The 14,434-nt window shown below is 30.9% G+C and overlaps 2 protein-coding genes across 2 annotated transcripts; one reads left to right on the forward strand and one right to left on the reverse strand.

The window, feature by feature from the left end:
* Nucleotides 1-460: 460 nt before the first annotated feature.
* Nucleotides 461-5,887, forward strand: LOC101502781 (protein LIGHT-DEPENDENT SHORT HYPOCOTYLS 10-like). Its single transcript, XM_004485837.4, has 2 exons — nt 461-1,152; nt 5,528-5,887. Exon 1 carries the CDS (start codon nt 593-595, stop codon nt 1,142-1,144), a length of 552 nt encoding a protein of 183 aa, XP_004485894.1. The 5' UTR covers nt 461-592; the 3' UTR covers nt 1,145-1,152; nt 5,528-5,887.
* A 1,319-nt stretch (nt 5,888-7,206) lies between these two features.
* On the reverse strand, nt 7,207-12,943 carry LOC101503102 (uncharacterized). The gene is made up of 2 exons (XM_004485838.4): nt 11,924-12,943; nt 7,207-7,475 (listed from the first exon to the last, which is right to left on the reverse strand). The coding sequence occupies exons 1-2, from the start codon at nt 12,828-12,830 to the stop codon at nt 7,462-7,464; spliced, it is 921 nt and encodes a 306-aa protein (XP_004485895.1). The 5' UTR covers nt 12,831-12,943; the 3' UTR covers nt 7,207-7,461.
* Between the last annotated feature and the right edge of the window lie 1,491 nt (nt 12,944-14,434).

The following is a 14,434-nucleotide window of genomic DNA, read 5'->3' on the forward strand; positions in this document are numbered from 1 at the left end:
CTTCCTTGAATTAGACAAAATAAGAAAATACTAGGATCTTATTTCTAGCGTCACCAAGTCTTATAATGTCCAATGTGAGAATAATAAACAATAATGATAATATATATGTAGATTTTAAATTTGTATACACCATTCAATACTCTATTTTATTTATATATATCTTCATATTAATTACATTACTATATTTCTTTTATTCTTTCTCAAAGTATCTACATCTATAAGTGTATTTTTTTATAAAAATGATGACCAATGATGCGACACACAAAATTATTACTTATATCAACAAAATATATATGGTATCCACAAATGATTGTAATTGTAATAATAGATAAAAAAAAAAAAAGTGGAAAAAGAAATATAAGAGAGAAGAAGAAGAAAGAAGAGGAAAAGGGGGAACAAAAGCAGCATCACATAGGGCCCATAACATGTCCTCTCAAAAGACCACAAGATATGATTTTCATCTCTTTCTCCACTACATTCACAAATTCTTTCACCACCACTTCCATTACCTCTTTCCCACAACTTGTATTAATTCCTTCTCACCCTCATATATATCTCACACAATTAGTAATTAAATTAAAAATTACTTACCATGTCCACCACAATGCAAAACGACGCCGTTCAAGCCTCATCGTCGACGTCACGACCCAACGGCGCGGATCAACAACCAACCGCAACGGCTCCTTTGAGCCGTTACGAGTCACAAAAAAAACGTGACTGGAACACGTTTGGACAATACTTAAGAAACCAAACACCAGCAGTTTCATTGTCTCAGTGCAACTTCAACCACGTACTTGAATTCCTTCGTTACCTCGACCAATTTGGAAAAACTAAGGTTCATTTACACGGTTGCATCTTTTTTGGACAACCCGATCCACCAGCACCGTGCACGTGTCCTTTGAGACAAGCTTGGGGAAGTCTCGATGCACTCATCGGACGGCTTAGAGCAGCTTACGAAGAACACGGTGGATCGCCGGAGAATAATCCGTTTGGGAGCGGAGCTATTCGTGTTTACCTTCGTGAGGTTAAGGAGTGTCAGTCAAAGGCAAGAGGGATTCCTTACACAAAGAAAAAGAAGAAAAGGATCACTCAAATTAAGGGCACTCATGCTACTTCTAAGTCCTTCAACCAATTAGCTTCTTGAGCTTCATGGTAATTTTTTTCATATCAAATTCATAAATATTTCTATGCCTTAATTTAACCTTCATTTCAAATAAAATAAAGCTTAATTGATCATTTAAATGCAACTAACTAGCACCAAGTTACCAAAAAAATGCAACTAGTTATATAAGATCAATTGGCATAAAACGTTTTTAATGATTTCATGGTTGTTTCTTTGTTAATCGTATATATAAATTAATTAAATTCCTAATTATATACTGATAATCGAAAATTCTGAAGCCAGTTTTTTACATGAGAGTGGGTAAAAAAGTTAAACATATAGATAGAGATAGTTATACAAAACCCTAGGCAGCAGAATACAAACCCTAAACTCCAATTCATAAATTGTTGTTGTAAAGAATGATTAACTGGTTGAAACATACAAGAATTAAGGATACCTTCTCTCTATGTGTAATCTTTCTCTCTCCTATCATTCAAGACACTATTATAGTTTCCTAATTAAATACTTCTCAAGGTGCCTAATACTTTATGCCAATTTTGGGCCTATTTCTGATTGTGTGAGATTTCTTTTGCTCCCATTATACTAGTATGCCATATACGTTGCATGTTATTACATACAAATTTACGTAGAACCTAAAAACGTATTTTGTATTTTTAAACCACCAAATACATGTTTTATTTAATAAATGAGTGCTTCTTTTAAGACCATATGTGCTTAGACATTAATGCGATCCATAAATAATTGGGCCACATTAGAGACAAGGTGGAAAAGTTAGCTGGTTTGTCCCTATACTATCAGCACAAACGTTTGGTTTATAGGTGTTCCACCATGTTTCCATATTTTTAGAATGATTGTATACTAGTAGTAGTAGTACATATTTTTAGAATGCTAACCATTTGTGTGTGTGTGTGTGCGCAGAGAAATTAATTATTAGGAAAAGTAACCTTGGAGTTTTCCTTTTTTAATATATATTGATCATTAGATAGTCAAAGTTGTCTCTTAGAAAATGTTATCCAAATAAAAGAAAAAGTATATAAGCACAAATATAATCTAAAAGAAGAAAGGGAGAACAAACAAAGTTATACGGCATTTGTCTTCTAGGCAAAAGAAGGGAAACATACACAAATAGCATTGAACATCTCAACTTACCTAATTGTTATTGTGTGTGTATATATATATATATATATATATATATATATATATATATATATGTGTGTGTGTGTGTGTGTTTCACGTTTAGTTCAATGCTAAAACTCACATGAATGGATCCCTTATTAAATTTAGAGTGAATTGATTTTCTCTCACTAGTTCTAATTTATTCATGTGTTTAATTTATTTTATCATTATTCAAATATGCGGTCTCTCTTCTCCTGGCTCTGTAAGTTTTAGACAAAATATTTTTTAAATTAAATTATGTCCTTTAACTTAATTTTAGTTAATATTTTTAGTCTTTTATTTTTTTTCTCGATTTTATCATTTATTTTAATTTTAAATGATAATTTTATATTTTAAAATGTCAACAATATTATTCTTTTTTTTACAAAAATTCAAAAAAATCATTAAATTTTTCAAACAAAACGTATAAAATTAATAATCATCTTCAATATAATGTAAATTTCATCAAATCTATAATTCAAATATTCAAATAAACTCATATTTTCATCTCCAACAACATCAAATAAAGAATGAAAATATGAATTTGATTAAATTTGTATTTTATTGAAGATGATATTGAATTTTATGTGTTTTGTTCGAAAATTTTGATGATTTTTTTAAAATTTTTGTTAAAAAAAGGACAACATTGTTGACATTTTAAAACATAAAATATCAAATTGTCACTTAAAATTAAAATAAAGTACCAACTCGAAAAAAAAAAAGATAAATGACTAAAACGTTAACTGAAATTAAGTTAAGGGATCGCAAATGTAATTTAACATCGGCACTTTGAGTGTTTTTGAAAGTCAAATTATGTGCATTTTTTTGAAATTTTCAATAATTTTTTATATCCATGTTTTAGAATAATATAAACATATCTCTTCACAAAAATTTAGATTTTTTAACAAGATATAAATTGATTATGAATTTTTAAGTATCAAAAAATCAATAAATAAAAAATAACATAAAATAACGGAAATCTGAAATCTGAACCAATAAATTTAATTTTGATTTCGTTTTTTCAAAGACTTATATCATAACATATTAAGTGCATTTGCAAGGTTTGACTTGTTCTAATAAAACCTCAATTTATTTTGATTTTTACCAGGACTAAAATTGACAGAAAATATAGTGGAGACTAAAAGGAAAAAAAATTTATAGAAATTAAAAACAGAATTTTCAATTAAGTTTTATAGACTAAAAATCTATTTTACCCAATATCACTCATAATGAATATAATACATATTATTCCTCATTGCTAAAAGCCATTTTTAAGATATAAATTAAATTACTTAAAGTAGGTATGAGAAAAGTGTTCCTTATTTTTCAATAAATCAAAAATTAATCGAAGTCGTTAGAGATAGACAAATAAATTTAATCGGTCACAACTGCTACACTAGACTACAATGATGGATCAAAGTCCCTAGAAACCCACACACCTTGTCTAACAAAGGAAAATTGACTATCTAACAAACATGTGCACAATATCAGATTCTATTGGATCTCTAAATACAAAATACAATAATTATCACAATTTACAATCACCTTCCTTTGATATCAATTTAGATAAGTCAGGACCCTTTTCAGATGAAATGCTATAATCTTGAATGGATTATCGGTGCAAAGCAGTTCTATAGGTAATATTCCAACACAATACAAAATTATTTGTTGTATGTTATGGAAGAGAAAAAAAAATAGTTATTGTATGGTAGTAAGAGTTTTTAAATTTGTTACTATATATACACGATTTTTATGTCAAATTATCCCTGAATCCCAAATCAGTATCAAACCTCTATTAAAAAAAGACCTGTGGCATGATGCCATCTATATATGGAATACCAAAATATATAGTATCCTTGCATTTTTAATAGAGCATTCAAGTACTTTTTATTAATAAATATATGAAACAAAAGAGAATGAAAGCCATAAGCTTAAGCACAAGTCCTGTTATACAAACAAGGTTTAAATATGCTATTAATTTGATTTTAATCCTTTTAAAATAATTTTTTTTATTTAAGTCTCTTCAAAATGCAAATCCCAAGAACAAAAACACAGAAGGAATATATCATGAGTTAATGTCATACGTTTGTAAATAGAGTAAATCAAAACAACACCATGCAGCAATAAAATCCGAAGTCTTAGTAGTTAATTAGTAGTGTTTTCTTATAAGTAGATGTTATGAAATTAGTTGTTATGTTTGTTTTCCCATCAAACTACTTGTGAGAAATAAATTAGTAATGTTTGTTTATAAGGATTAATGTCATATGTTTTTGAAAACGTTTTTGTCCAAACTTATATGTGATCAATTCATTAAACATATCATATTTGTCTTTGTGAGATAAATTTTTAAAATATATTCAAAAATATCTAATAATTATATTAATATAGCAAAATTAAATAATAGAACTAATGCATCTCTTGAGTTATCAAAATTTACAATCTTTTTTAAGAGTTATTTTAATTCACCAATTGGATGAGTTTCTCTATAAATATAGATACTTTAAAGGCATAAAGAACGACAAATTTCATATTACATAAGTTAAGCTTCTGTCAAAAATATTTCTGAATTATTTCTTCTTTTCTCTAGTGCACGAGATTAAATCAAAGAACTTTATTATGTAAACTATCATTGATCGATATGCTTAATGTGAATATATGCATTTGCTGGTTACCTATTTGCATCCAAATCGAAGCTAATGTTTAATGTGATACACAAACTTTGTAATTTATTTGTGCAACCTTCATTATCATCAATTTCATCTTCTTCTTATTTAAGATTTGCAGTATACTCCCAACAAAAGATCCAAAATCTTTTCATGAGTACTTACATTGAAGAAATAAAAAATAATAAGTAGAAAAGTTCAATATTTTATAGGATAAAAAAGAAGAGTTTAATTGATATGCACTAAAGTTTTACATAGAAAATCATAGTCATTCATTGGTATGATTTTATAAGTAGTTTTGGTAAAAGTCAAATATTTCTAATGATCTAATTGTTTTAATTGACAGTGTAAAAATTATTTACATTGATATTGTATATAAATTAAATGCTAAAAAGAATAGTTTGATTTGTTAATTACTTAATATTCATTCTCTTATTATTTATCTATTTTCAATTTAATGTAGTAGTTATTACTAACCCCTACATTAATATGGGATGAAAGTTTGATTGCAACATGGAACCTCCAATTAGCACATTTTACACGCACTATAACTTCTCACTATCTGTTTGATATTGTTTGCATTCAGGACACAAGATTGACTTACTTGGATCTTGGATTGGAAACTTTACGACTGCTAGAACAAGAAGTATCATCTGCACTTCATGGACTGAAAATTCATCACAGGAAAATATTGATGGATCCCAATTTGTAAAACAGAACATCACAATAATCTTTTTGTAGCAAGTTTGTTCAGAGTAAGTCTTAATTAAATATATGTACAATAATCTTGTAAGTTTATCACATATTAAACCTCATCTTCAAAGTACAAACGATAATTAAGAATGCTGCTAGCTTTACAAGTCATATTATCTTCTTTGAGATCTTAAAATATGTAATATGTTGCTGCTTAAGGCATGTTGTTTTGAAAGAGTTGTCTTTAAGACCATTCAGTGTCATTCTAATTCTAACAATGTGTATGGTCCCAACATTTTTCGTTTAAGAGGTTTAGATGAATAACTATTAATTTAATGTGATTTTTAATCCATTTTGGTGTTTTTTAAATATACGCAAAAAGAAAATGACAAGGACTTTTTCAGATGAAAGGGCTTTACCCGATGTTTTCACAATACCTTAATCATCTCGAAGTTTATTTTAAAAGGTGTATTTTTTGAATTTTGATTTCTCTATAGTAAATTGAGTTGTTATGTATTACTTGCTTTAAAGAAGTGGGATCTATTTATATATTCTCATATAAATGAGTACTGGGAATAATAAAATTGAGATGATAAGAGTTGTTAAAATTTATTTCATAAAAAAATTTGTTCAAAATTGATTTCCTTAATTATAATTTTGATTATCTATCTCTTACTAGATATTTATTTTGGTTCTTTATTTTTATAGTTTATATTTGTCTTTTATTTTTTATAAATGATAAATTTCAGTCATTTTCATCATAACATTTTTAAACAAGGGTATTCTCATGAAATGTTGAGATCTAATTTTTAACCATTTATAAAGTTAAGTGTTCAAGTTTAACAAAGACGAGATAAAAAAATATCCTCTAATAAATATAATTCATTTCAAAGAATTTACAAATGTTTCAAAGAATGCAATTTTTTTTCTTTAAATACAAGCTTATTATTGGGATGAAATAGATGCTTTTTTAAAAGAATATTATAGTGATAAGATATTAGCATTTGTTAGAAAAAATTCAATATACCTTTTATTGTAATTATATCAATGACTAAAATACATTACTTACAAAAAATAAATGACAAAAATTAATACAAAAATAAAAATAAAAGATCAAAATTTTATTTAAGTCAATAATTTAAATTGACAGTGCATAATATATATATATATCATTGTTTGTTGATATTAGTTGCTTTAACGAAGTCGGATCGATTTTCTCGTATCCATTTTGTCGTTTGAAAGGTAAACTACTGCAACATAGTATTAGTGTAGTGAAAAAACTGTCCCTCAAATAATTATTATATATATTTGCATAACAAAACAAACTCTTATGTGGACTGGGCAAATAATCGACAATGAAAATCAATACGAACATAATTTGTTTATTTTCTATTAACTTTTTTAAAACTAATCTTCGTTTTGCAAATGTAATTTAAATTAACTGGTTAATATATATCATAATATTAAAATACGCTGAATTAACAGTGATCTATAACAATAGCTTATCGGAGATTGATAGGAACAAACAAAGCGAGGGGATAAAAATGGGAGAACAGAGAAGGAGACAAGACATATAGAAGAGTTATACATTGGAGCAAATTCTAAGTGGGGGCCCGAATTAGGCTTTAGTACAGTTGCTGAATTAATTTATAAGGGCTAATAACAAAATTAAAAGCTAGCTAAAAGAATCCAAAATTACTCTTCCACAAATTTCTATTTAGAGATTCCCTCATGACAGTATCAGCTGAGATATTTACTTTCCCCTGACTATAACCAAAGCAAGATGGCATTCCGAGCAGCAGCATCATCGAACCATCGCCCACTTGGCTAGCTATACATGTCTGCAGCAAATAACAAGTTTGTCAAAATAGTTCCGCATAAACAGGAGACATGTAAGTTGAGTGAGGTTATATCATCAACCAAATTAAATCCTTTCCAATATTGAAAAAAATAAATCATAACAGCTATGTTTCACTACTTCAATAGTTGGTCATGAATCTTCAGGTCTGAGGAGAGCAAACATAACTGCATTCAAGCAACTACATAGTTGTTAAAAGTTAAAAACCACATCTTTTTCTAAAAGGAAGAAACACTCATTTTGAGCAGATGGGTATATCTTTACATGCAATCATTTGCATCCGAAATGCATAAATGCTTTGAGCAAGAATATATCTCCAGAGCTATTGTATTAAGCATTCAAGCGCACAGCAATAAGAAAAATCAATACAGACTATAGAAAAGATATTTCTAAATGCTAACCCTGAATGGTTGGAAACTTGGAATTCTATTCCAATTGGGGAGTTACCTCCATGTTTACCATTTTACAAAATGAAACTTCTCCTTTGTGATACTGGACTAGCAAGTCATGACCAATACAACAGACTTGGATTGATGAGTAGACTAAAGCAACTGTTCAGAAATTTTGCTCCTAACTATAAATGTACTATAATTATATTAAATTATATAAGGAAACTGCAATAGTCAAGAGGATCAAACATATTAATCAAGACAAGTGACATGAAGCCAATTCAACTAAAAGGAGCGAAAGTCACCAATAACCATAGCTACCATCAACTTTCCATCCAAACACTTCATCTTTTCCACATAGAACCATCCCCAAAGGACCCAGGTCATCACTATTTAAGAATAAGGAAACCTCATCTCTCGGATTTTAAATTGGTTCATATCTTCTCGATACAGTTTCCTAACTTTTCCAGTCCTCTGACTACTTATCCATAATCAAGAGGAAAAAGAAGAGAATTTCACCAAGCAGCAACAAGAAATAAAATGACCTAACTAACTATACTGTTTTACCTCACTCCTAGTCCTACCTTTGCATTGCACCTCCATGCCAATTACATCTGGCTAGGTGGCAGTTGGATACGTTAATCCAAACCATACCACTAAATTATGATTATGTTTATTGAACTAGATGTATATAGGGTAAGTTATAATTAAAAGATAGTAACTCAACCAAAAAATTTATTGGATATCCAAGTATCAAGGATCAACTCGTTGCAAATCCCAGTTCCTCTATGCTGAAAGTCTGAGGTATCATGACAATGCTTACGGTGGTGTGAGGCACCTTTACTTGCCCCGTGCAGATCATAGACTGTACCAGATTTTAGACTTGCCACTTTCTCTGCCAAACTTTGGCCATGTGGGGAGCTCGTGCAAAATTAACTAATAACTAGAGAGTTAGAGTGAAACTGGACTGAACTTGATTTACCCACACGCGAAGAGAGAACAACCAGCAACCAGGCCTGTTTTGCTAGGTGAGATCAAATAAATACATGGATCAATCAACGCCACAATACCGTGCCATGTACTAAAGTTAGAGATAAACTTGTCTCCAAATCTCTTTTTGTAATCAGGCATATATTTTTCCTTGGCCTCTTTCTCACTACTAGACTATCTTCCTTCTAATCAATCCTACTTACAGATGCTTCTATACAAAGAGTTCAAGAAAGGCAACATGGTGTTGTAAAGCTTCTATTGTAGCAACCGTGTCCCTGCCTTCAACTTGCCAGATGTTGATTTCACAGCTTGAACCTGTGACCTATAGTCACACGGCAGAAACTCCAACAGGTGCGCTGTTAGAGTATAAATCATATGGACTATGGCAGCTAGCTGCAAGCTTTCTAAAAAAGGCCCAGAGGCATTTTCAGATCCCCATCGTGTATATATCAGTGGCTATTGCCTTGCAAGTTTCAATATGCAACAGTACCAAGAACCGACATCTCCCTCGAAGTTCACAATAACAAGAACTGACGTCTCCTTCCAAGTTCACAAGGTCCATTAGTTCATGTCCCAAAACCTTGTAGCTCATTGGCTTGTTCAGCCATTAAGGCATCTAAAAGGTTGTGGGGCCTACATCTAAAGCCACTACCTTCATGCCAGTGTCCCTTAATGCATATTGTGATGTTGCTTGGGGTTCATACCTTGACGAAAGTCACTCTACCTCTGGTGCCTTTGTTTTCATTGGAGATAATTCAATATCTTGGTGGGCAAAGAAACAGCCTACATCAATCAATAAAGCAGAATATAGAAGCTTGGCACTTGATGTTTCTTAGAAACTGTGGATAAATTCCCTCCTTGTAGAATTGGTTGTTCAATGCTCTTATAGTTTTTTGTTACCATTGCATTAACTCATAACCCTGTCCTCGATGCTTGCACCAAAACATGGAACTTGACATCTTCTTTTCCGTGAGAAGGTCCTTAAAAAATAACTGGGTTATTCATATGCCACACTGTCAGTAATGTGTTGATAACATGACCAAGGCTCTCTCCCAAACTCATTGTGCACATAAATACTCAAAGTTATTAAGCTTAGTCATATAACTAACTGCTGTTAGTTAGTCAGAGCTAGGCAATAGTTTAGTTTCTCCAGCATGTTTCTCTCTGTCAGTTCCTCCGGCATGGCAGCTTGCTCGTACCTCCCCCACAACTACAAGCTTCGGGCTTCTACTTCTTACCTGTTTGCCGGTGGTTTCTCTACTTGTTTGGGCATCATTTGCTCAGCAGATTTTGTTCCGGGCTCCAAATAATCCCTGCAATCTCATCCTTGGGAAAATTTTATCTTTTCATATTTTTATATTAGAATATGTTTTCATATTTTTAGGAAGACCCTATAGTCTATAGTACGACTCTGCAATGTACAATCAAGACTGTCTTAAGTCAAATCTCAATTTAGACTGCCTTGAATATTGATGTTCCAAAACTTCCAAAGAGTTTATTCATCAGATTGTTTATCTCTTGTAATTACAGTAGCACCCTACAATAACTGCTTAAAACTGCACTTCATTTATGAAAGCCAAAACACAGCATACATGTACCACACACTATAAAGCACTGACACAGACATGAACATCAGACAAACTACTAACACAGATATGTAGACATTGATAATAATTTGAAAAAATGAATAAATTGAATGTAATCACATGTATCGGTGTCCGACACCAACACGTGTCAGACACTAGACACGCATTCAATCAGAAGTGTCGGTGCTGCAAAGACCACACATGCTTCTGCTCTCATTTAGAAAAAGCAGAAATGTAGCGACAATTTAATAAGTATAGATCTATTTCAATAAGGTGAAAAAAAAAAACTGAAATATAACAACAACCACTTAATGCACAGCTAAAAGACACAGCTCTGGAAGTGAGGAACTTCTAACACACTTATGAACTGATAAATAAAATTTGGCCAGACCTATGACTCATTTGTATGCAAAAGTTACTGTGAAATACATAAATCTATAATTTGAAACACCAATTTAGACAACCATACACCAATTCAGCCTTGATTTCATAATATATTAAACTTACTATGTGCAATAGCTTATTCAAAATTGAGTCAATCTCGCAGGCATAAAAATAATAGCATTCAACACAACAAATACAGAAGTGGTGTCTCAGAAACAATTTGTGGTAGCAAAAAACAGATTATGAAATAATCAGTCAATTGTGAACATCATAGTTAATAAATGTCAAATAAAATTAAAGGTCTAGCTAAAAATACTGGTTAAAGAAACAAAATATAAAAAGGAAAATATTGTGAATCACGGGAATTAATGCATTATTAATTTCAAAAGCTGCACTTTCCATTATAAACCTTCAACTTTTTATTCCTTAATCAGTGTCCTTTAGACATTAGTTAGCATTTGGCTTATTGCAATATAGGTACAGGACACAAAATTAAAGCACAAAAGTCTGAATATTTGTTACTCGATAAAATATGAGAACAACCGAGCAGGATAGCATCTAGCAAACCCCTGGGTTTACTGCCAAAATTGCTACTGTTATGTGTGCCAATGGCCAACTACACAAACATGAAACACACCCTTGCATATCAGCTTATACTCTTTCAGATTATGCATCAAAAAGACACCCTTGAAGTTTTAAAGTTTGAAGACTTAGACTAGCAAGACTTTATGCATACAAAAAAGTTCATAGAGTATTGTTTCATCATAAACTATGAAGAACTCTTCAAAACATAGTACTGGTGCACCACATGCTAGTATATTTAATTGCATAACCACAAGAAACAACCAATTCATTGCACACCTATAATTCACAAACAACACAGAAAAACAGTTTTCATTCCCCTAAATCCCAAAATAACAACTGATCAAAGCATCCCCTTGCGACCCTTGGATCCAAAAGCCCTATCATGCATAACATCATTCATTCATTGAAAAACAAAAGACTAAATAGTACAGTATGTTATCAAATCAAGCCAAAAAGGGAAAAGCAATTAAAAAACTGAAATTAATTTTATATCTCACCATTAGACCCAGATCGTTTTCCACGCTTAATTCTCTCCAGCTGAACTTGTGTATCCATAAACATCTTCATCCTCTGAACTTCAAGATCTTTAGCAAACTGCATCCTTTGTTTCTCCAAATCCACCATCTGCCTCAGTTTCTGTCCCTCCACTCTCTCATACATTTCACCGAATTTTTCTATCGCCTTCGCCAACCTCTTCATTCCTTCCCTCTCCTTATCTCCTTCCTCCACTTCACTTCCCCTCCCTTCTTCTTCGTGTTCATGTTCTTCCACTTCCACTTCCACTTCCTCTTCCTCTTCTACTTCCTCCTCTTCTTCTTCTTCCTCTTCCTCATCGGCCTCTGCAGCAGCAGCAGCAGCCGCTACCGCAGAATAATTCCTCCGAAAGTAACCATTATCCATCGCCGCTGCAATAGATCGCTTCTGCGGAAGCGCCACGGCGGTCGGCGGCACGGAAATCGCAGGTAAGGAAGGATGGAATTTACGATGAGGTAACAAAGGGAGAGCAACCGGCGGCGACGGCGATGGCGAAGAGGAAGATTTTTTCGCACTGAAATTAGGTCCGATCAAAGCATCTAATCGTTCGAAGAAAGGCCAAGAGGAAGAAACGACACCGTTGGAAGACGAAACCCTAGCTTTCTCGATCTTATACTTCTTTTTTATTGTATCGATTCGATTCTTACACTGAACATCGGTACGATGAGTCTTCTTAGTGTGACCGTGAAGAGCGTTAACGGCGTCGGCGACATCTTGCCAATCTTTCTGACGGAGGTTACCACGGTTAAGTTCGAGGTAACGGCGACCCCATGCATCTACAAGAGTAGATGAGGCTTCTTCAGACCAGCAATCCTCGCGAACGGGGACAGGGCGTGACGGCGGTGTGAGTGAATCGTGAAAGTCCGGCATCGGAGAAAAGAGGGAAATTAGGGTTGAATGAACAAAGGCGAAAGAATGGGATAATACGGTACGGTCGCCGGGAAGGGGCGCGTGATGTTGGGGGAACCCCCAGTGTATGTGGCTCGCTCATCATCGGCTCGGCTTCTATCGGAAGCCCAAAACATTTTTTAAAAAAGTAAAAATTAAAAATTAAGAGTAAATTAGATTAAAACCCACGCAAAATATATAATTTTATTTTAATATTCTATAATATTATGCATGTAATTTAATAATAATTTAAATAAAATTTCACAATTTGGTTCATAACAAAGATGTATTATGGATTGAAGCGGGTATACGTTGTTTATAAATACAAACATATTTAAAAAAATATGTGTTTGAGATAATTTTTTTGTTAGTATAGTAACAATTTATTATTTTATATAAAAGAAAAACAACTTACTAGTTTAAAAAAATTAAAAATATATGTTCTTATATATCTATATAAATGCAATTTAATATTTTACATAACATACAAATTTTAGTTTAAGTCCGTATCTTTAATGATATAATAAAAAAAATAAAAAAAGATACGTTAACTAAATTGAATTTAAAAAACTTTATACTTTAATAAAGAACTCGTGATATAATTTTAAATTATATTATTAATTTTAATTATTTAAGTAATGTGAAATAGATTTGTATATTTTATAAATTTTATTAAAAATAATTATTTTTTATTAAAATATTTTTTTATAATAATATTCTATAATATTCAATTTAAAAAAATTAAATCATTGTAGAAACTAAGTTATATAGGATAGGTTTATCTCATATACATGAAATATTTATTATCCTTCATACCATAAAATTTTAAACAGTTAAGTGTTACATTTTTTGAGTTGTAGTTCTGGTACATGTTCAACATAAATTTTCACAAATATTTCATTAGTTGTTTTTTTCCAAATAAAAAAATAAATATCTATAAATATATACAGTATTTCGTGTATTTTAAAAAAAAAATAAGTGATATTAAATCTATAAATTATTTATAAAACTCAACAAAATAATTAGTTTAATTGAATATTAGATTTGTCTTTGTGTCAGTGTTTGAGATATAATCTAAAATCAATTTTAGTTGCCTTTTGATATATAATCTAAACTCAATTTTACCTGTTATATCAATCACCAGTTTTTATTAATCAGTTGTGTATATGTGACAGAGAAACACAACATCAACAACTTTATTGTGACGCTATATAACATAAACACGACAATAATAAGTAACACGGATATCATCACATTTATGAAATAATATACAATACTTTCATTTATTTAATCACAAAACACTGTTAAAACAACCGAAAATTAAAGATACAATTATCCTTATCTAGTAAAAAAAAAGTAATAATAATAAACAAAATATCTTGGATTATCAACAATTACACAAGATAACAAAATAGACCTAAACAAAAAAGCAAAACAACGTATTTAAACTTAATAAACACAAATTTCATGATAAAGAAGGTGAAAGTATTTCTAAACATTATACTGTTGCTATTTCTAATAATAGATATTGTTACCACTATTATCAGTAAATCATATCAAGGGATTTGAATTATTATAAAAGTTAT

The sequence above is a fragment of the Cicer arietinum genome, chromosome 1, assembly GCF_000331145.2.
Source record: "Cicer arietinum cultivar CDC Frontier isolate Library 1 chromosome 1, Cicar.CDCFrontier_v2.0, whole genome shotgun sequence".
Taxonomy (NCBI): domain Eukaryota; kingdom Viridiplantae; phylum Streptophyta; class Magnoliopsida; order Fabales; family Fabaceae; genus Cicer; species Cicer arietinum.

Coding starts and splice junctions, on each gene's coding strand:
- LOC101503102 (XM_004485838.4), bottom strand. CDS start 12,830: ATGCCGGACTTTCACGATTCACTCACACCGCCGTCACGCCCTGTCCCC.
- LOC101502781 (XM_004485837.4), top strand. CDS start 593: ATGTCCACCACAATGCAAAACGACGCCGTTCAAGCCTCATCGTCGACG.